Source organism: Epinephelus lanceolatus, chromosome 16, assembly GCF_041903045.1.
Source record: "Epinephelus lanceolatus isolate andai-2023 chromosome 16, ASM4190304v1, whole genome shotgun sequence".
Taxonomy (NCBI): Eukaryota; Metazoa; Chordata; class Actinopteri; order Perciformes; family Serranidae; genus Epinephelus; species Epinephelus lanceolatus.
Window position 1 is genome coordinate 28,972,513 of NC_135749.1, and position 23,553 is coordinate 28,996,065.

General features: G+C 40.8%; 1 protein-coding gene across 1 annotated transcript in view; it reads right to left on the bottom strand.

The window, feature by feature from the left end:
* Positions 1-2,538: 2,538 nt before the first annotated feature.
* Positions 2,539-23,553, bottom strand: part of nudcd1 (NudC domain containing 1) — a 75,195-nt gene continuing 54,180 nt past the window's right edge. The window contains exons 9-10 of the mRNA XM_033637657.2: positions 7,930-8,089; positions 2,539-3,061 (exon numbers count right to left, since the gene is read on the bottom strand). Of these exons, the coding sequence (XP_033493548.2) occupies positions 2,772-3,061; positions 7,930-8,089 (450 nt within the window). The 3' untranslated portion in view covers positions 2,539-2,771. The remainder of the gene's footprint in view (positions 3,062-7,929; positions 8,090-23,553) is intronic.

The window sequence follows — 23,553 nt, forward strand, 5'->3', positions numbered from 1 at the left end:
GAGCTGTATGAGACATTCGGAGCAGCAAACAGCTATTTGCCATGTAAAAGCATAGTGGAGAAAATGCATCCTCATCAGACACACTCCCTCTGTGTTTGTTGTAATCCAAGCTTCTCTGTTTGTTGTTGTGATAGACGGTTCATGCATGTTAGTCCCTGTGTGTGTATCCCAATGGCTAGCTAATTGCCACCACTCTGTACAGCACTTGTGGTCATTACTGCCAGGGCCAGATCTTCCTATTGGCCATAGGCAACTGAAAAGGAAAAAAAATCTTCTAATCTTTAAATTTGACAGTCAAAAAAAAAAATCAAACATAATGGTAATGGTAGAATGGAGTGTATGAGGAGAGCATTAGAAGAGAAAATATACATAATGTATTCTCTTATTATTTGTTGTTTATTATTATTGTTTTATAGCAGCAAACAAGTTACCAATGGCCCCTTTTACACTGCCTGTTCGAGGCAGGAATATCACTTCGTTATTCCACCTCACCGTTCTTTACAAAACACATGATCACTGACTGGGGGGACAGAGTTGTCTCGACTTTGAGCCGACAGATGAGGTAGAAACAGCGGCAAATTGATGTCTGTGTGAAAGCGACAGCCAGTAAGAAGGGACCACGGATGGGATGGGTGCAAAGTTTTCACGACATGTTATGTGTGTGACCCATTGCTGGGAGATTTAAAAACAGCAATCTCAAAGAAGAAAAACTACAGCTGAAAAAGTTCTCAAGGCAATGAAATCAAGGAGCTCCTTACCTTTCAGAGCAGAGGATGAGATCAACCGCCATATTACAAGGACTTTAAAATACTGTTATTGCCGTGTTTTGCCTTTGTTATTGTTTAGAAGGAGCTGCCGTTGCACAAGAGGCTGACGATGCTGTGTTACACATCACAACTGTCATGCCTTGTTTGCTTCCAGGATGCCAGCAAGCTCTTAAAATCACACATTGATGCAGCAGGATGCTGCTGTTATTTTCTTCTGTATAAACATGCAAAGGCGGAATAACAAAGGGACTTTGTAGCTGCCCTGTAGTGGGATCTCTGTTCCTAAAGGGCAAAAGTTAGCTCTGTCAGCACTGTTGCTGTTGTTCACACTGTTTGCGCTGTTACTGTGCATTCACAGCAAAAGCGTCAGGTCGCTGGCATCGCGCTGCCTGGCAGCAGCTCCAGCAGGCGCTTGTAGCGGCCAAAGGGGCGGGGCTGGCTGCTGCAGATGTGTCCATCAAGGCTGACACGGCTGTTCACTTTACAAGGATGAACAAATATATCATTTATGTCTTCACTTTGTATTATCCATGACTTTCATTGCACAATTAAAATAACGCTAATAAACACAGTCAATATAGAGTCCTTTATAATTACGATTTTACCCTGCTGTTGGCACGTAGGACCACTGAGAAATGTAATTGGTGGTAAATAAGCAGGAGCTCATTAATCGCACTTTCGGAAGCCTCCTTTGTACTGCATCGGCCTATTTGCTGAGGAAACACAGGGCCCGGAGCCGTCGGGCCGTCTGGGTCCACAGACTCCTGCAAACCCGGCAACTCCACGGTGAATTTCACTGGCTTGTACAGCTCCGAGAGAGCCCAGACCTCTACCCGAATCTCGGTCTACAATTGGCTGCTGCTTCAGCAGCGGCGCTGCTCATTTGCATAAAGTTCAGCTTCTCTCAACTTCTAATTGACGCTCTGATAGCTTGCATCGCGCCATTCGCTGCAGCTGACGCCCCTGACACCCTTCGTAGCAAGCGTACATTGAAAATGAATGGCTGTTGCCCGCTTATGACGCTCATGACGCTTTTGGTGTGAATGCACAGTAACTGTGCATTCACACCAAAAGATTCATGCCTGGCAGCTCTGGCAGGGCTTGCAGAAGGCTGCCAAGGGGCGGGGCTTTCAAGCTGCGCTGCAGAAGATCTCTTTCTTTCTTTCTTTCTTTCTTTCACTGTCCCGCCTTGAGAATATTCACGGTCTGCAACTGGCTGCTGCTCGCTGCTGCTTCGGCGGCAGCGCTGCTCATTTGCATAAAGTTCAGCTTCTCTCAACTTCAGCTTGACGCTCAGGTCGCTGGCATCTCGCTGCTCGCGGTCGCTCGCTGCAGCCGGCGCAAGTGACGCTCTTCGTCATGAGTGTTCATTGAAAATGAATGGCTGCTGGCTGCTTATGACGCTCATGAATCTTTTGGTGGGAATGCACAGTTAGAACCATTAGCTGCTAGCTGCCGGTCAGCCTCAACCTCTATATTAAGAGCGGTATGTAGACAATCCCTACCTAGACTCCGAATCATCGATATGCTTTGAATGTCACAGCTCCTTCAAGAGAAATGTATAACATTTTATTTATGAATTGGAATTTATGGCATTACAAATATCTCTAATTATGCAGCAAGCATTGACAGGGCACCACAGATATGAAATTTATCTTCATGTAACATCCAGTATCATAAAGACAACTGTTCAATTAAAGCATTCAAAGATGTGATGATTATTAAATGATTTACATTCATTTTCTTAATGAATATCCTGGAAACATTCAGCTCTAGAGAATGTTTATTATTATAATTTGTCTTTCAGAGCATGGTTCCTTACTTTTTGACACTTCACAACACAAAAGACGTGGGAGTTGAAACACAAGGAGGACTGAACAACAGAATTCAGTACAGACACATGAAGCACAAGTTTACACATGAGGATGTTTTTGACAGATCCTCAGTTTGGAATGATGGCGCTCTGAGGGGGAAATAGGATAAAAATACCAAAGAGTCCCAAATCTAATTATTATTGACCTTTAGAACAAAGAGGTTACTGGAGGTCAAGATGTAAAGTCTCTCATTGGTTGCTCTGAAGCCCAGGATTGGTTTATCAGAGTCCAGGCTGGCCACCTGTTGCTTGGCAACCTGTCCCACCTGACGCCCCTGCTTCCTGTTGAAGAGGACGGTCTCCACCGGTGTCGGCTGTCGATAGATGAACGCTCTGCGAAGACACTCGCACAGTGAAGCATAGGAGAAGTTTGGAGCACAGGTCGCAAACTTTTTATCCCGTTTGGATGCCTGGACGTAGCCTGTGAAAACAGAGTGGTGAGATCAGAGACATGCACAGAGCAGAGAGGACCTTCAACAGGATCAACCTGTTCATACTTTCACTTATATACACATCCACAATTAAAAGCTGCCTAGAAGAGTAATGATGCAGTTCCACTAGATAAGTTGGCGTTAGGGATGTTGGTACTCACTTTTGTTCACAGAACGAGGAGTCATCTAATACACCTGATTCAAGATCAATTAATCGCATAGAGAAGAAAACTATCCAACTGGTCCTGATTATCAACATAAAAGTACGACAACAAATAAAGCCATTAAAGCATTAAGTATATCAGACATTTTTGTAGCCTGTCTATGAGTAACACACTCACACATCCTCCAGTCAGGCTCTTTGAAGTGGTAATTCATGGCCGTCTGACAGCTGACCATCTCAGGTTTGTTTCTGCAGTAAAGATGTTGTAAATGTGCTTTCCATTTGTTTTTGCTGCTGAATTTATTTCCTCCAGGGCAGTAAAATTAATAGCACAAAGCGCCGTACTCTCCAGTAGGTTGAACTGGACTCCCAAAACTATTATACCTGACTGACTCCAAGAGAGACACTTTAAAACTACAGTAGGTAAATTTTAAAAAGTTTTTGTTATTTCCTGAAACTGTCACTATATTCTAATAGGAGTACATGAGACAGGTAACGTTTGAAAAAATCTGGTTCCTCTGACTCCTTTTAGTACTCCTAATTGCATTTGCAAGAATCCACCGCACCTGAACAAAAACAACGTTTCAGAGCTTTACAAACACAACCGCTAAGAAAAAAACAACAACCCACCAGCAATGAAAAAAAAAACTGCCCATCCCTCCTTTGCCAACATCAACTAAAGGCCTTGACACACCAAGCCAATGTTGGGCTGTCGGTAGGTGTGTGTCACGCCAGGCTTTGCAATATGTCCTGCACTTTTGGCCCCGTCGGCCCTTGTCTACTATTCAGCATGACCACTTTAAGTAACAGGCTGTCCGCTGTGTCCTCTGCTTCTCAGTCAGATCCACCCCTCGCTCCTCCACAGCATCAACCTCTCACCCACATATGGTCAATTCTGGCTCCAAAAAAGCGAGATGGCGACAGCATCGACAAAACGGGAGTCCACAAACCAATGGGTGACTTCACAGTTGTTATGTCCATTACTTACACAGTCTATGATTTGTGTACACATGCTACCAAGGTAATAAAAGGTCAGTCATGTGTGTGTCTGATTAGTAATCAATTAATCTATTACTTGTAATCATGCCTAGCTGGGGACTGGCTCATGGGCCCCTTAATGGTAATGAGACAAGGGGAAACAGTGCTCTTTTGCACCCATAATATCCTACCAATCCAGTAACTAAAGTTCGATTGTTATTGGAGCAACTGTCCGGTAACAAGTTAATTTCTGAAATCTTTGGGTTCCTTCTGATTGGTTGAACAAAGTGTACAATGTGATATCTGGTGCATAGTTACAGTGGAAGCCTTGAATTGCAGTACTTAAAACAGAGTGGGTACCATGTTAACAGATTCATATCCCTTGTCTTTGGTGCACAGGGAAGAGAAGATCTGAACTACTGAAAGCTACCCAGGCAGCTAAAGTGCTCTAAAAAAAAAATAAATAAAAAAAGCCAAGTGGCTGAAATACAAAAAAAAGCTTTAGCACACAGGGACGAGTGAGTTAGTGTAGTAAAGATGGGGTTAAAATCAGCAGCAAATGCTTCAGTCCCTCAAAATCATTAGTGTTTACGGATTTACGATTTTAGGAGCTTTAAATACAGAAGGCCCATTAATGAGACAGTAAATTCAGTTAGACAGCAGAGGTGCTAAGGTAGCTGAAATATATTCATATATACTGAAAATTAAGTAAAAAAAACTAGCAAGAATGCTGTTTCCAGTTCTGCAGACCTGATGATGTGATTTTTTTTCTGTTTCACATCAGTGTGAATTAATTATTTTTTGTTTTTTGACTTAAAGCTACTCTTACCTTTCTTGCAGTTCACACAGCACTCCATTACATCCTCATTACCTTTATGATAGACGTGGGCGTTGGCAAGGCAACGTTAGATACACGGAGAGGAGAGCGAGTGTAACACGCCAAGAGAAGAGTAGAAGAGAAGAGGAGTAAAACACACTGCTGATTGCTGAACGAAAGATAGTCAAACGCAACCCCGGAGTTTTAAAACTCAACCGGAGTCACTGATGACTGATGAGTTTTAGAATAAGGTTACAGTGCTAACGTTAGACAGCAGCGTTAACGTTACTAGTAAGTGGAAACGCACAAGGATCATAACGTTAATGTTTCAGAGGCTACGCTACAGTAGGCTAACGTTAGCCATTAGCATTAGGGGAAGAGATGTTACGCCGGCGGTTATGTCAGTCAGAGGCCTCCATGTGGGGAAGACAGACATAACGCTCGGCCAATCATTGCATTCGGTCGGAGTTTTCTTAGAACCATATGAGAATGGTACAGTTATGAGTTTTTATCTCTGGTGGAATTCTATTTTTAGTGTGCCATCAGCTTATTAATAACATTTTAGCCTAAACAAAGAAAAGCATAAAATTTCCAGAAAGGTAAGTGTTGCTTTAACAACTGACAAAACAAGTTATTTGACAACATCACCTTAGGCTCTGGATAATTAAACAATAACCATTAGTTTAACTTCCACCCTAAAAAAAAAATCACATTAAAATCTGCAACACTGACATAGTCTTTCAATCTTTTTGTTCAGTTCTTCAGGTTAAAGGGACAGTTCACCCTATACCTGAAATGCGTTCAATTAGGGCGGCCCCTTGAAAGTCGGAGATTTGAATCATCAGTTAGAGTCTGCTCAGTAAACTGACATTGCTTCAAGGTTGTTTTTTTCCCCACTAGTCTGTGCGCTGTGTACTTCTGAGGATGTTTTGGTCCCAGATTTTGCTGCAGAGTGAGCACTCTTGACTTTCACAATACTCTTTGGTACAGTCAGCAACGGACAAGATGCAGCAGCACAGAGAAGGAGAGGCTTTGCACTGTAAGGCTCAGACTAATGTTATCTCCTCTCTTTTGCCTAGAAGTGGTAAATTTACAGCTTACAGATACTGAATACAACACAGTCTCTGGCTTTTGTTTTTTGATTAATAAATAATAATCTAGATTGTAGATAATCTAGATTAATAAATAGCACGACAGGTAAGAGAAAAAATATGTAATTCTTATTTTAGGGTGAACTGTCCCTTTAAGGTATTTGAAAATCCCTTAATCTTCAATCATTTGCCTTCAGTGAGATGCGCACAACACATTGGTATTTGCTAAATCTGAAGGTGACTTCACACCATGACAACAAGAGAGAGGACAAAAGACTTGAGGTGAACTGAGCTTTTGTTGGACGGAGGTCTCCATCACTGCTGAAAGACAAACTATCTTTCACTCTACTGATCTGATAAGCTATACTTCTTGTGCACTGAGATTTCCCATCTGACACCAGTTTTTCAATAACAGAAGAAAAGACGTTTTTCTCTACAGTTGCTGAACTCTGTCATTAAGACTGATAAGGTTAGTTTCACAAAATAATGTCGCCTCCTAGCACCTCAACCAGCACAATCAATACCAAACCCGTTATTACTCTACACAATGAACCTATTGTTCATTTCAACAGTGTAGAACTTATATTTTCTATATGAGAATATAGAAGCTTCAGACACTGGTTTAATATTTCCTCACTCATCTTTCTATTGCGTCGTATAAAGTCTTATATTGGTGTTCAACCATGCATGTATTCAGCCTATTTTCCTCTGAGCCTCACTGAGATAATTTCTGAAGATATCACTAGGGATCCATCTGCACTCTCAGATTGGATGATGTACCCCGAGAGATGTGCAGACTAAGCAGATTGTTAAAACTCTATGGTATTAAAAAAAAAGACAAATGAAGATGTCATACCTGTAAAAGTGGAAAATTGAAAAAAAATAAATAAATAACTTGTTGGAGATGCCATCGTTGAGGAGAAACAGACCAGCAGATAAATTAAATGAAGACAGAGATGGAAACAGAAGCGGCTCTAGAAATGAGAACACTGGCGGATGGCCTTAGTATCTGATTTGAGATGTGGAGTTAAATTAAAATAACAGTTTCAACACATCAGTCTGTGCCTAAGCTAGGAGGCACAATATTATCCAGTTACATTTAATCATTCAGACCTCTTTGAATGGTTTATTTGCAGAGAAGAAGAGAGATCTGTTAATGGTCCTGTTTCCATATATTTCTTATTGTGTGTCCTTGTAGACTTTGAGCTGTATCAGTGAACTCCCCCTTGTCGTTAACTGCAGTTTTATTGCCGCCATTTAACACGTTCTGTCGTCTACCCACTAGAGGCACAGCAGCATGACAGCGGATGTAAACAAAGTTAATAGCTGTAAGAATGAATAATTCAACTCAAGGCTGTCATGATTCATCAGAAATGGAAATTAAGGTAGACCTCTGCTGGGACTTTGCTGCCTTCATTCAAACCACTCCCATATACTGTGGCTGATATAACATTTCACATGACTTAAAGGATCACTGCCAAGTGTTTCTCATATTGGCATTATGTGTTCTACCAGCACAAGGATGCGCATGTAGGTGATGCGACAGACATTTCTACCAACTGCACAAGAAGACAAGTCTTTATCCATGAGACTTTAAGAGTCTTTTGTGGCATTTCACAGTAATGAAATGGCAATCTCAGGGACTGGGACTCTTTGGGGACGATACGATTCTCTGAGTAACCCTTAACAAAAGAGACATAACAAAACATGTCTAAAGGCTTCAACAATGTGCTCTTACATCTAGATCCACTGTAGCAGGAGTTCACCTGGCTGTTTGTGTTTGCATGTGTTTGTTGTTGAAACTCATACCCAATGCGTTGAATGTAGCAATGTGCTCCCACATGTTACTGGGTTGGTTGGGACGAGGCTGCCACACCAGAGCGTCCACATCGTGTCTGAGGCAGAAACATGGCATTTCAGACGGGTTCACATTGACTGTGAACAGGTACTGATGGCTGCCGAGATTCACCTGGAGAGACACAGACAGAAATTTTACAAAAATGCAAATTACTGAACATTTTTGAGTAACATGGGAAGGACTGATTTTCTGATGGACCCTGCCATAATCAGTTGTGTGGAGCACACTCTGATCAATGTTCCATCTATTTCTATTCTTTCTTTCATTCTTTTGTTTGTTCTGTTTCCTTTTCTTTCCTTCTTTCTTTCATTCCTAATTCATTCTTCCTTTCCTCCTTCTTCCTTTCTTTCCTTGTTTCTTCATTCCCTCTTTCCTCAATTTCCCCTTCCTTACTTCCTTCCTTTCTTTACTCTGTCCACCATCCTTTAGTTCTTCTGTTTCTTTCTGTTTCTTCCCTTCCCTTCCCTCCTTCCTTCCTTCCTCAATTCTTTCATTCTTCCTCCTTCCTTTTGTCCTTACTTTGTCTCATTCTTATCTTTCCTTCTTTCGTCATTACTTTCTACTTTCTTTATTCCTTTTTTCCGTCCCTTTTTTGTCCTTTCTTCTTTCCTCCCTTTCTCCTTGCTTTCTTTCTTTCTTCATTCCTTCCATCTTCCTTTTCTTTCCTCTTTGTCTGTGTTTTTTCATCCTCCCTTCCTTTTCTCCTTGCTTTCTATCTGTTTCTTTACTTCTTTTTCTTTATCTTTCTTTCTTTCTGGTGCGTCAGTCACATGCTCAGGTCCTGGAAACATCAGCTGACACCAAAGGAACAATCTCTGTTAACTGACTATTGTAATGGTTCCCTTTGTCCTGATAATAATGATCCTTTTCCATTCCTGAAGATTGTGCGTGATTTAAAAACTTTTCTGGATGTTTGTTAAATCTCAGTGAGTCACATGTCCAAGGTTTCAGTGTTCTAACAGGGAAAACAATGTACAGACTGATGGTCAAATTGTTAAACAAAGGTAAACTGAGTGGTTGTATTGGCACTCTGTGGAGAGCTCACCTGTCTTTGAGTGATGAGGTGAAGCCTGTGTGTGGAGCTTTGTACAAACCACCATTAACAAAGAGGGTTGGAGACCTACAGGGGAGAGTGTTGCACAGAGTTGTGGCTGTCAATGCTTTTGTGTATGTCTTAAATCCTAATGTTAATGACAACTGTCCTTTTTGCACCACAAGAGAGACTGTTTTTCACTGTTTTTTAGATTGTTGCAGGCTCAGTTCTCTGTTTGGTCTTTTAAAGAATTTATTCAGAGTGTTTGGTGAGGTCTTCTCTCAGCAGGCTTTTATTCTTGGGTTTAAATACAATCAGAAACATCGCACAGTGTCAGCTGTTCAACTTTTTATTGGGTCAGGCAAAAATGTCTGTTTATGTGAGCAGAAAAAAATAAAATAGAGCTCTCCTTAGACTGCGACACAAAAGCCATTTTCATTCGAATGCTCAAAGCCAGAATACAACTGAACTACAGTTATTATTGTGCTGTGAGAGATGTGAACACATTTATGGACATATGGGGCTATAAACATGTGTTATGCTCTGTAGAAACAGACCAACTTCTGTTTGGTCATGTGTTGGGATAAGTTTACTCCCTCTACACTCCCTCTTTACGCCCTAGTAATTTTTATGTTTCCTGACTGTTTAAAAAAACAACTAGTTAGTAAATAAAGGTTTCTCTAGACGTTTGTTCCCACGTGGTTAACGATATAATTAAATAGAGAGATTTCGGTCACTGTTGGTCACAGATCTCCTTCTTGCAATTTAGTGTGGCTTTTATGGGTGAGAAGCTGAACGGTTTGTGATAACAGCCATAAAAGTCCATGTATTTGTCCCACATTCACTTTACTTTGATGGATGTGCCTGACGAAATTACATGTGTGCAGTCTAAATATATTCTGGTCTGACTCCATTTGTTTTGGAGCTGAAATGACCGTTGCTGTGACATAATCGCTCCTTGACATCTGACTGTTCACACTGATCCCTCACTTGGAGTCAACCCACATCCAGCCAACTGCCAACATGTCTCAGAGGCTGTCAGGCAGCGCTGTCCTCCCCATCTCAATACACACTTGACAGGCATTGAAAATTCAGCACAAATCAGCACATATGTTGGTGGTTGATGGTTGCACGCAATGACAAGCCTTTTTAGCAGGCTATCACTCCTCCACTCTAAAACTCATTTTCTTGCCACTTGTGTTTCGACTTTGAGAGTGAGGCAGACGTTCACTCATGCTTTGGTAGAGCCTTCTTGTGAGAGTTGACTGACAATGACGCCAGTGAGGGCCCCGGTCATGATTTGTAAGCACTAAAAAAATAAAAACAAAAAATGACTACACTGATGATTCAAATCAGAAGATTTATCTGTCATGAAGGCAGAGTGTATACATGTTTCATAAACTCTAAGCTTCCTGCAAGTGATGTCAATGATTAGTTCCTCTCTCTGCACTGAGACCTGCTAATCAATCAGCGAAATGAGGGGAATGGGGCAGAGGGAAAGCTGGTGCAAACACAACAGTAGCGGTATGAAGTGGTTGACAGCTACATGAATGCGCACAGATTTTTGCTCTGCCGTGCAGAGCTGACCATGTTGAACTTCTGGCAGTTGCTGCCTGGCTTTGGTCAATCAAACAGTAGGCATCTCTGAAGCAGAAAGAGGAAAAGATGACAAGATGGAGGAGCTGATAATACTGGTGTCTAAATACCTATAACATTTTCACCAAACTTAAAATGACTGGTAAATTGTCCAAATATGCAGAAGTTTTTGGTAATTTCAACTATTACTGTTGTCTTACTTCAGTATGCAGCTACAAGCTAGCTTCCACCAATGCTCACTGACACTGATATATATCTGTCACTAGAATTATTTAAAAATGCTATGGTCATGAAAAAGCTCTACACATGGTGGCTTTAAATACTACAACTACCACCATTCTTACTTATTGTGGGAGTCTCCAGTGACATTTTGAAACTATTAAGCCCAACATTGTTTTCCATCTAAAAAGAAGCCTTTATTCTGATGCACTGAAAGACAGAAGAGGGCACCAAAATATGGGGCTGAAGAACTTGACACTCAGTCCCATATGTAACAAAAAAACAAATTGTTGATAAGCTTTTCTACTTTCAGAAAATCGATCTGTCAATATCTTACACCTGAAATATAATAATATCCTTTGCTCTTACTCGTGGTTGCTGATGCTGGGTGGGAGTGGATATTTTCAGGTATTACAGTTTTTATTTGATAAAGATCATTGGGAGCTGGAAACTCTCTGCCACATTTATTAAGAATGACATTAGCCAGAAAAATAAATCTAGATTCTTTGAAAATGAAACAATTTCTTCTGATACACTGCAGCTTGTTAATGCTCACATTTTAAAAAAGGGAAAATCCAATCGTGAGGCTTTTATCTTGTTATTTTACAGCATACATATATCTTCCAACAGCCTCTAGCCTGCTTTCCGCAGATTCATGTCTTTCACTTACAAACGATAGCAACCAGAAGAATCAAAACCTCTATAAAAAAGTTAATCCAAGCCAAACTAACAAGGCAAACATATCTTGTACATCTCTTGTATTCTGCTTTTGGTTTTTTTCTTTTCTAACAAAGCCATCATTGAATGAGGAGGATTTAACTGCCAGCAGCAGAACAAAGCATCGGATTAAACTCTTGAATAAAGAATCTAAATTCCTCCTAATTCCTATGTTACCTGCTAAACCGAGATATGCTATTCAAAATAGAGAGCGATAAAAAACATGAAAGGCAAGCTCAGTTTTTGGGGGGCATGGGGTTTTTATTAAAGGGCACAGCAAAAACCCTTTCAGGTGTTCTCCTGTATACTGAAAGACTGCTAAATGTTTTTAATGCTTGGCAGAAACAGAATGGGGTTAACCTGTTTTGCCATTTGGGTCTTTTATATCTGTTTAACACTTTGTGGTAAAACATGAAGTTTGCTTAACTCTATTGAAATGTTTTTCTTAGGGCTGTCAGCGTTAACGCGTTAATCGCGATTAGATTAATGCAATCCATAACGCATTTATTTTTTTTAAATCGCATTTTAATTTTGCAAGCCTTTTTGTCTCTTCTACTCACCCACAGTCGGCTCCTCTAGCTGCAGCGTCATGCTTCAAAGCGGCTTCCTGCAGTAAACTTACTGCGGTGATGGAAAGAAAGAGTGCTACTGGACTTTTGAACGGCTTGTTTAACGTTAAAAAACTTCCAGACGATTCAGTTGACAAGTCAAAAGCGAGCCTCAGCTCCGCCAAAGTACCATTTTGGAATGTGGGAGTCGCCGCAGACCCGTGGATGAAAGTACGTCGAAGAAGTTAACTAAAGCGATCGCTAAATGCGACCAGTCAACATCGTAGAAGACTCAGGTATTGTATTAAGTTGGTCTACATGGCACTTTTTTGAAAGAAAATACAAAAGGTCAAAAAGGAAATTCTTTCTTTGTGTTCATTTGATTCCCAATTAAGACACTCTGGTAAGAAATGCTTTGCATTATAGGCTTAAAACTGCCTTGAAATGCAAAATAACAGAATTTTAAACATGCAATTCAAAATGCAATTAACTATGGAAATTTTGCGATTAAAAAAATTAATTATTTGACAGCCATAGTTTCTGTATACCAACTCAATTTGCAATTATTTAAAGGTATCATGTTTTAGTGTACCTGCTATTCAAGTCCCCTTTATCGAAAATATTTTGCATTTTGTTTTGCTAACTAGGACAATGTCTAAAGTTGTTACTCAAATAGAAAAGTTTCCATGTCTCCATTATTTTACATTTTTAGACAGAATAATATCTCTGAATCGCCGTACAAATCTGCAGTAATCTAATCAGAAATTTCAATGGGTCTTTCTGGTTTTCACCCAGGCAGCAAAACTTCAACTCTCATTATGGGAATCAGGAATTTCAGGGCTGCAGTAGCTTAGTCTGTAGTAGTGTTAGGCAAAGTCTGCTAAGGCATATTATAACATCCACAGTGAAACCCAATTGATGATGACATCGTTGTTTGGGGGGCGGGGCGCAAAAATCAACCACCCAGACCCAACCCACAAACTGCCAACTTTATGCCTTACAGTAGCACAAGTGTCAGACCTGAGGACTGAGACAAGGACAGAGACTGTTAGACCTAAGTGCCACGGTGCTCTCCAAGGTGTATCTCTTTTGAGACAGAGAGGGGGAAGTCAAGCATGTTGTATTTGAGGGAGTTGGTAGTTCATGTGCCAAGATATCATCAAAACGTTTCAAAGTATGGCCATACTAGACACATGTAGCATCTGGTGGCAATTTCTTTCATTCGCAGAGGTACTGAATGAAGGAAACAAAAAGGGTATCAAATTAAGTACTTTACTGGTATTAGTATAACTTTAGCAGTACTGGTGTTGGTACCAGTGTACCCATCCCTAGAAGTAATTTTCTTCTTTCAACCATGTCCCACCGCCAACTCCCACAGATGGAGCTGCTCTGTTGTCGTGCACAACTGTATGGTCACATGATGTGGTTGAAAACTTCAGAAACAACAGGGAATTTGAATCTTGTGCTGACAATTTTTTTTTGTCATACAATACAGTCCATTGTCTTGTACTGGTTGCATGACTGATGCACACAACATGAAGTACTACAGGTGGACTCTGTATAGGCAAGTACTCAGAATAAATGGCCTGTTCTCAGTCAGAAAAAAAGCTTTTAGTGGATACTCTTATTTTTTTAATCAAAGGGTTTATAGGCTTTGTAGGTAGAGGACAGGAAGTGAGGCATTGGCATTATGAAGGCAGGAGCAAATGCATGTGTACACAGAGGCCAGATGTCTGTAATAACAGCTGAAATGCCAACTATCTGTCATCATCTCTTCCGTCACGTTCCTGTAAGGCTGCTGCTCACTCGCCTTTCAAGCAAGCAGACAGATTGTTGTTTATTTACACTCTTTCCTGCCTGAGACACTGAACTTTGTGTTTTGTTTGACTATAAAGACACTAGTTGAATCAAACAGCACTGTGATATGATTGCCTTTGATATCATTCAGTCTGGTTTGTGATCATAAATATGATATTAAATTCACTTTCCCTCACCGTGTCAATCTCTGATTTGATATTTAGTTTACTCTCTTGAATCAAAGGGGAAGAAACCACACTTTTTTAAAGCAGGTATAATTAAGTGTTTAACACAAACACTGCACAGTGCATTCACTGTGCTCAGAGATGCTGTCTGTGCTCTGCTATTGTAAGATATTGATTGGCTTGTGGGGTCACACCTGTCCTGGTTGACAGTGCCAACACCATGAAAGAAACACGTTTCACATCGTGTTTTATCACACTGGAATTAACAGAGTAAGTTCAGCACTGCCACGTTGTCACCCAGGATGATTCAAATAAACAATTAGCTTCCACAAAAACTGCAAAAAAGATCTTTCTTGTAATTCAAACAATTAAAAGTAGGGCTCAACATTAAGGCTTGTCTGGGACAAGTGTAGATTTTTGTAAGGCAAGTGGAAGAGAAATTTTCTTGCCCCACTGGAAAATTTGGAAGTCATAAACAAAACTAGACCTGAGTTTTGTCATAAACATGTTTTGTGCAATCACAGTGACCTTTGACCCTTTGACCACCACGTTATAATCAGTTAATTCTTGAGTCCAAGTTGACGTTTGTGCCAAATTTGGGGAAATGCCCTCAAGGCCTTTTTGAGATATTGTGCTCAAGAGAATGAGATGACGCAAGGTCACAATGACTTGACCTTTTACTACCAAATTCTAATCAGCTATTTGTTGAGTCCAAGTGGCCATTTGTACCAAATTTGAAGAAATTCCCTCAAGGTGTTCTTGAGATACCATGTTTACGAGAATGCAATGGGCAAGGTCACAGTGACTTCGACCTGTGACCACCAAATTCTGATCAGTTAATCGTTGACTGGGGCGTGGGTAGAGTAGTGGATAGTGCCGACGCCCCATGTACAGAGGCGACGCCTCGCTGCAGCGGTCACAGGTTCGATTCCGGCTTGCAACCATTTGCTGCGTGTCACCCCCTGCTCTCTCTCTCACCCCATCTCACTCTGTCCTGTTCATTAAAGGCAAAAGCCCGAAAAAAAAAAAATTAAAAAAATTAAAAAAAGTTAATCGTTGACTCAAAGTGGATGTTTGTACCAAATTTGAAGAAAACCCCTCAAGGTGTTCTTGTGATATCACTTTCACAAGAATGGGACGGATGGACAGACGGACAGACAAACACCACAAAAACATTATTCCTCCGGCCATGGCTATTACCAGCACAGAGGAGAACTTTTTTTTACATATATATTTTTACTTCAAAACAGGCAAAATCATGTAATCAAGTAATTACACAACATGAAAAACAAAAAAGTAGTACAAGGTTACTCAATGACCATCCTAAAACAGATTTAAGGTTGCTGACCTGTTGTGACAACAAACCATGCACAGTTCTTTCCCAGTTGACAGCGACTTTAGGTGCCTCTCAACAAAACGAAGAAAGTGAATTATTGTCTTTTTCCCGGATGAGTGACTTTAGTGTCTGGAAAGGTGAAAGAAATTTACAAGTGCCTCAAAAAGTTAATGTTGAGCCCTAGAAAGTGGAGAAGGTTAAGAATTTTTGCTTTGAATATCTCAACAGTCTCTCCTCTGTCAGGCTGTACTAAGGCAAAGTGTTACTTTGATCTAAATGCTAACATCAGCATGCTAATATGCTCAAAATGACACTGTTAAGACACCAATGTTCAGCAGGTAGTTTACCATGTTCACCATCTTAGTTTAGTGTTAGCATGCTAACATTTTCTTATAAGCACTAAACACAAAGTACAGCAGAGGCTGCGGGAATGCCATTATTTTTGCAGATATTTGTTTTGTTGTTTTTTTTTAAATATTGCCAAAATTATAATTTTGACCTGGTAAGAATGCCAGGTGAAAAAATTAAAAAGAGGATCACCAGAACTATTTCAAGTCATCTTGATGGAATGGCTGTACCAAATTTCAAGGCACCCCATTCAACAAGGTATTGAAGTTATGTTTATTACACGGCTCTATTAAATGCTGTATTCTGATTGGTCAGTCGCGGCATTCAGAGGTCTGATATTACTGTGTAATGACCGTTGCTATGTAACCCAGCGTTGCTAGGGACGCTGCCCTGACAGCAGTTACTTTTTTATCGGGCTAACGTAGCCGTTACCGCTTCAAAATAATAATTTACAAGATACAAAGATGGAGTATTTTCATGATATAACTTTTAACATATTTGGTGAGCGTGAAAATCTTGAGTCATGGTTACTGGCTGAAGATGAGAAGAATGCTGGAGAAGAGGGATGCTCAGAGGTGCACGGAAAAGAGAGGAGACACAAGATTGTGGATGACAGGGAGGTTGATCGTTGATCTTGATTCCCTGTAGCTATTGTAGCGCAGATTCAGCCGTTGCCAGCAGTTTTTTTTCTCTCCTCCCGATTTAATTTATAAATCAATAAAAATCGTATAATTAATCAATATTCTGTCTCAAATTATTTATTTAACTGATAATTAGCCGTGTAATAAGCAGGAATAGAACCCCGACGCGCAGCGGGAGTTATTTTCCCAGTATTCACCGGCTCATTATACATTATCCCTTACATATATATATATATATATACAGTACAGGCCAAAAGTTTGGACACACCTTCTCATTCAATGCGTTTTCTTTATTTTCATGACTATTTACATTGTAGATTCTCACTGAAGGCATCAAAACTATGAATGAACACATGTGGAGTTATGTACTTAACAAAAAAAGGTGAAATAACTGAAAACATGTTTTATATTCTAGTTTCTTCAAAATAGCCACCCTTTGCTCTGATTACTGCTTTGCACACTCTTGGCATTCTCTCCATGAGCTTCAAGAGGTAGTCACCTGAAATGGTTTTCCAACAGTCTTGAAGGAGTTCCCAGAGGTGTTTAGCACTTGTTGGCCCCTTTGCCTTCACTCTGCGGTCCAGCTCACCCCAAACCATCTGGATTGGGTTCAGGTCCGGTGACTGTGGAGGCCAGGTCATCTGCCGCAGCACTCCATCACTCTCCTTCTTGGTCAAATAGCCCTTACACAGCCTGGAGGTGTGTTTGGGGTCATTGTCCTGTTGAAAAATAAATGATCGTCCAACTAAACGCAAACCGGATGGGATGGCATGTCGCTGCAGGATGCTGTGGTAGCCATGCTGGTTCAGTGTGCCTTCAATTTTGAATAAATCCCCAACAGTGTCACCAGCAAAACACCCCCACACCATCACACCTCCTCCTCCATGCTTCACAGTGGGAACCAGGCATGTGGAATCCATCCGTTCACCTTTTCTGCGTCTCACAAAGACACGGCGGTTGGAACCAAAGATCTCAAATTTGGACTCATCAGACCAAAGCACAGATTTCCACTGGTCTAATGTCCATTCCTTGTGTTTCTTGGCCCAAACAAATCTCTTCTGCTTGTTGCCTCTCCTTAGCAGTGGTTTCCTAGCAGCTATTTGACCATGAAGGCCTGATTCGCGCAGTCTCCTCTTAACAGTTGTTCTAGAGATGGGTCTGCTGCTAGAACTCTGTGTGGCATTCATCTGGTCTCTGATCTGAGCTGCTGTTAACTTGCCATTTCTGAGGCTGGTGACTCGGATGAACTTATCCTCAGAAGCAGAGGTGACTCTTGGTCTTCCTTTCCTGGGTCGGTCCTCATGTGTGCCAGTTTCGTTGTAGCGCTTGATGGTTTTTGCGACTCCACTTGGGGACACATTTAAAGTTTTTGCAATTTTCCGGACTGACTGACCTTCATTTCTTAAAGTAATGATGGCCAATCGTTTTTCTTTAGTTAGCTGATTGGTTCTTGCCATAATATGAATTTTAACAGTTGTCCAATAGGGCTGTCGGCTGTGTATTAACCTGACTTCTGCACAACACAACTGATGGTCCCAACCCCATTGATAAAGCAAGAAATTCCACTAATTAACCCTGATAAGGCACACCTGTGAAGTGGAAACCATTTCAGGTGACTACCTCTTGAAGCTCATGGAGAGAATGCCAAGAGTTTGCAAAGCAGTAATCAGAGCAAAGGGTGGCTATTTTGAAGAAACTAGAATATAAAACGTGTTTTCAGTTATTTCACCTTTTTTTGTTAAGTACATAACTCCACATGTGTTCATTCATAGTTTTGATGCCTTCAGTGAGAATCTACAATGTAAATAGTCATGAAAATAAAGAAAACACATTGAATGAGAAGGTGTGTCCAAACTTTTGGCCTGTACTGTATATAATACATGTGATCAGTACAGGCATTAGGATTCATTGTCAGGACACCACGCATGTCTGCATTCGTGTTTCACACAGGTCTGAAATACACTTGTGGTGGTAGCTGGCAGAAAGGGTTGGCATTACAGGGGGGCACAAAAATGGTCAAGGTAGAGCAAGGGGAGATTGTCCACTAGTTATCTGATTGCGAATGCTCTCTTGGGATAAAAAGATAAAGAAAAAAAATACTGCAATGGGTTGCAGAAAAACCTTGGGAAACATTAATGTTTAATGCAACCCATCAAATAACTGTGAAGATATTGTAGTCTGGTGGACCAACTGACCATCATTTATATCCCTAGATCAATGCTGCTACGTTGGCTAAAAATATTCAAACAATGCATAAGTTTGCAACAAATTCATTCACTAACACACAACATCACTTTCAAGTGACATCTGCATTTTCTGGTTTTCAGTGTACATTATCTCTGTCTCTATCTTTCAGTAGCATTATCGGTAATCATAGGAAACTACATCTTCAGAGCTTCCTTAATCTGTGATAGCCAAAGCCTGCAGTAAATATAGTAACTAGATGTAAAGATACCCTCCATTGTAAAAAGGTATTACAGATATGGACGGGTATATGACTCACAGCCTCCCTCTGAGTAACACACATAAAAACCATTCTTCATCTTTTCAACTGGGATCAGATCCAAAGAGAAGCATGTCGACAAAAGGTGCCAAATTAATAGGCGGTGCCACAATTTTGAGCTGAAAGGTTTTATAAAAAAAAAGGTCAGCATCTGTCCTAGTGGGCAGACAAGCCACTGAAGCATTAATGTGGATACAATGAGGGAAGGAAGCGAAGAATAGAGAGGTAAGGCTCCCTGGACGAGATGCAGATAAACACATCCACACATGCACAACACAAACACACCTGGAAGTACTCACATGGTTAAACACATATGGAACAACCAGACCCAACTGGCTGATGGTACGATTTAAATTCACCTTATTTAAGCTAGCACATTGTGTGGCTGCACTATTTGCAGAGTTAATGGAGGGAGAAACATTAAAGGGCTTGTGTTCACATCAAGCCCCTCAGAAACACTGTACCTTATATTCAATATTCATCATTAGCCTTTCATTGCACAGTGAAAGGGTTTATTTTTGATCACCGTGAAAGTTTTGTCATGGGGAATTCTGAACCATAAACACAGAAATTATTTTGTGCAAATGAAACCGAGGAGCATCAGTGACAGACATTCACTAATGTTCATAAATGAATAGAGCTTTTACAAACTGCCACATATCTGCTTTGGGAAAAGAAAAACATTCACTTATCATTACCATTATTCTGTATTTCCAAAATATGGAGGAAAGGTTAAAGCCGCATAAAAAATTGTTATGTAACAGATTATTCTTACTTGAATTTTTATGCAAAATGCATACATGTCACTTTCTTCATAGAAAGATGAGTGGAAAACAAACTTTTAAGCCAAAAGAACTGTTAATATATCCATATTTCCTTAACAATCATGAGCCTGATTTCTCCTCTAAAATAGATCACCTTGTCTTCAAGGACGGCTGCAACATGTCACGTGTGTTTTTCACCTTGAGACAAATAATGGCAAGAGAGAGATTGCTTTTCCTCACACATTATGGACAGAGTGAAAAGACAGGCTCCCATCTTCCTCAGCAATTGCTGTTTTTGAGCAAAATCCTCTCAATGCCTTAGGTAAGTTGAAAACTAACAAATAATACAAGGCTGAGATTTCACTGTGCAGCATTCCACAATAAATGTCTGCAAAACTCCTTCATACTACAGCTTTTCCTGAAGGCTACTGCTGTAAAAACGGATGTGCCTTACATAACTCAACTGCATATCCCTTGCTGAGTAATGGAAAAGTTAAGTTCCTTATCTGCTACCTTGAGACTATGTCCATTCTGAAAACCACTGACCTTCTGTCAGTCGGTCCACCACTTTGGTCCAGATTGAAATAGCATTAATAACATTACACAAGCTAAAAATCAGCAAGCATTGTCACTGTGGGCATGTAAGCATGCTGACTGAAGCATTTAGCTCAAAGCACCACTGTACCAAAGTATAGCCCATGGACTGTATACAGTACAATAATGGATGTAGTCTCCATGACATCTCCCATTGATTTGTGGACTCTTGGTTTGAAGCTTCAATTTTGGCATTTTGGCTGTCCCCATCTTGGATTTTTGGAACCAGGGGTGACCATATTTGGATGAGGGGTGGAGGTGTGAAAGAGCAAGGGGTGGACTCGCAGAGTGTGGTGACGCCTTGCAGAAAGTCTGTCACTCAAAGCGGTCATGCCTTTAATAATGCAAAACTTTAAGCCTTGATAACATTTAAATTGGTGAGTTATACAAAAATTCACCCCCTATACAGCTGCCATTAATATTGAAATTAGCTATAAAGACCAAATCTATTTTTTTCTATCAGGCTGTAACATGTTTATTTCTGCTGTAATGTTGGGCATTTTAACATGGAGGTCTATGGGGACTGACTGGCTTTTGGAGCCAGCCTCAAGTGGCCATTCGATGAGCTGCACTGTTTGGCACTTCCGTTGTGACTTCATTTTTCAGGCCCAGACAGTGCTGCTTGGTACAGCCTCACAGAGCTGTCAGAGTCTTGTTGACAACTAAAGATAATAGTTATTGTTGGAGTATATGCTGAGGACAGACTGTAACACTATTATGAATGCCAGCACTGGAGTTGATAAAATTCACTGTGACCTTTTGCTTAAGAGACTAACACCCACTGCAGCTGAAACAGACAGCTCATCAGAGTCTTTGATCAGAGCGTGGCAGAAAAATATCTATTTCAACACTTTGATAATGAGTAAAAGCCTCCTCTCATGCAGAGCATTTTTTATCTGATGGAATGATGCCATCTGGTAAAGGTCAACACATCCACGCCTTTCTCCACACAAAGCAAAGAGTCGATATGTGACTCAGCTGTGACCTGTGCGACAATAGCAAAACCTGGAGATAACATGAAAAATTAAGGGGGGAAAAACAAGTATCTGGATATCAAATAGCAAACTCTATTTCCCCAGGAACCTAAAGAAGTTTGGCATGAATGCCAGCATCCTTAAAAACTTCTAAAGGTGCACCACTGAGAGTTTGCTGATGGGCTGCATCAGTCTGGTACAGGTACTGGTCTGCCCACAGCAGAACTCTGCAGAGAGCAGAATCACTACAGATAGTATTGTAGGCAGCACAGCACATCACTGGCAACTGTCTTCCATCCATTCAGGATATTTTTTGCAAGCAGTGCCTGCAGAAAATGCACATCATCATCAATCAAAGCAGCCATCCAGCACACAAACTATTCTCCTTGTTACCACCTGGTAGACAATACAGGAGTCTGACTGCACATTCCACCAGACTTTAGAACAGTTTTACCACCAGGCCATCAGGCTTCTCGAATCATAAACCTATATATGCCAAATCATTTATCTGCTTAACTACTGCACTATCTACAGTTTACAAAAGAATGCACTTTTAACATCACTGCTGCTTTTAAGCCTGGACTGCAACAAATCCTATGGGCAATACTGTTGTATACACTCGTCACTCATACAGAAATTCTTCTCTTTTTTATGTATGAATAAAGTAAATATGGTACATATATACACCAATCAGCCAAACATTAAAACCACTGGCAAGTTAAGTGAGTAACATTGATTGCCTTATTACAATGTAATGTTCTGCTGCAAAACCTTGGATTCTGGCATTAATGTGGATGCCACTCAACACAGTCCACCCACCAAAACACCACTGCAGATAAAGTGCAACCTTCTTGTCAGTGGCATTCCTCAAAGGCAGTGCCACCCAGCAGAGCAACGCACCATGCCACTCAATAAAAATTGTTCAGAAATCGCCTGAGGAACATGACACAGAGCTCAAGGCATTAACCTGGGCTCAAAATTCCCCAGATCCCAACTGATCGAGCATTTGCAGGATGTGCCAGTACCCCAGAGGTACCCCCGATCCATGATGGGGCCTCCTTGGATCAGACTTGGCTCTGACCTGTTGAGGCATGGACACAGGACCTCTGGGGATGTCCTTTGGTGTCTGGCACTGGTGTGTTGGCAGCGGGTCATTTGAGTCCTGTGGGTTGTGTGGTGGGGTACCAGCATGTCTTATGGATGCTCAATCAGATATGGATCTGGGGAATTCAGAGGCCTTGAGCTCTTTGTCACATTCCTAGGTTCACTCCTGAACAGTTTTTGAGGTGTTACTGCCATCAGGGAGTGCCACTGACATAAAGGGGTGTACTTGGTCCGGAATTGGGTTCGGGCGGGTGTGGCATTTCAGTTGGCATCCACATGAATGCCAGGACCAAAGGACACCCATTGGAATATTGTATTGTAACAAGATGATCGATGTTATTCGCTTCGTGTGTAAGTAGTTTTAATGGCTAATGTGGCTGATCGGTGTATATAGCATGTACATGGTACTCATTCTATTCTCTCATATCTCATTCCTTTTATCTCACTGCATCTGTGCAATGCTGTTAAATAAACTAGTCGCTTATCAATTCACACAACCTTTTCATGTATGTATATAGTGCTATATTTGATATTTTATTGTATATTTTATCTATTCATCCCATTTTATCTTACATCTTATTGTTATTTTATCTTATTTTATCTTTTATTGCAACTAGTGCTTTTATTGCTGAGCTGATTTCTCTTCTCTTGTCCAATACATTTCAAAGTACCACTGACCTTGTGTTAACCTTCATATGAAACTAAGGGCCCTTTCACACCTACCTTGTTTGGTCCAGACTTTTAGACTTTTGGTTTGATCTGAACCAAAAATTACAGGTGTGAAACCTCCAATGGACCTCTGTCCAGACAAAACAGCCCAACGTTTGGCTGACAAAAAAAAGGATGTCCAGATCTTAATGAATCATGGTTTAATTCATTTCTGGTGTGAAAACATTTTTTGGATGGTTCAGACTTTTGGACCAATTACAGCTAGGAAGTTTTAGCAGGCCAGTGTCAAGTGAGAGTAGCATAGCACCTCAGGCATAGTGTGTGTGTCTGTGTGTGTGTGTGTGTGTTGTTCAGCGACAGAGAGAGTGAGGGTGGCTCCACTCAAGAGCAGACAGGTGTTAGCAATCAGAGAGAGGAGAAATTAGTAAACTGGTAGTAAATTTACAGTGTAGGTTTCAGTTTGTCCAGGAAGGGCACAACATAACAAAATGAGCTGCAGTAGCACATGGGGAGAGGAGGAAATGACTTTGTGAAGAGTCAGTTGGAA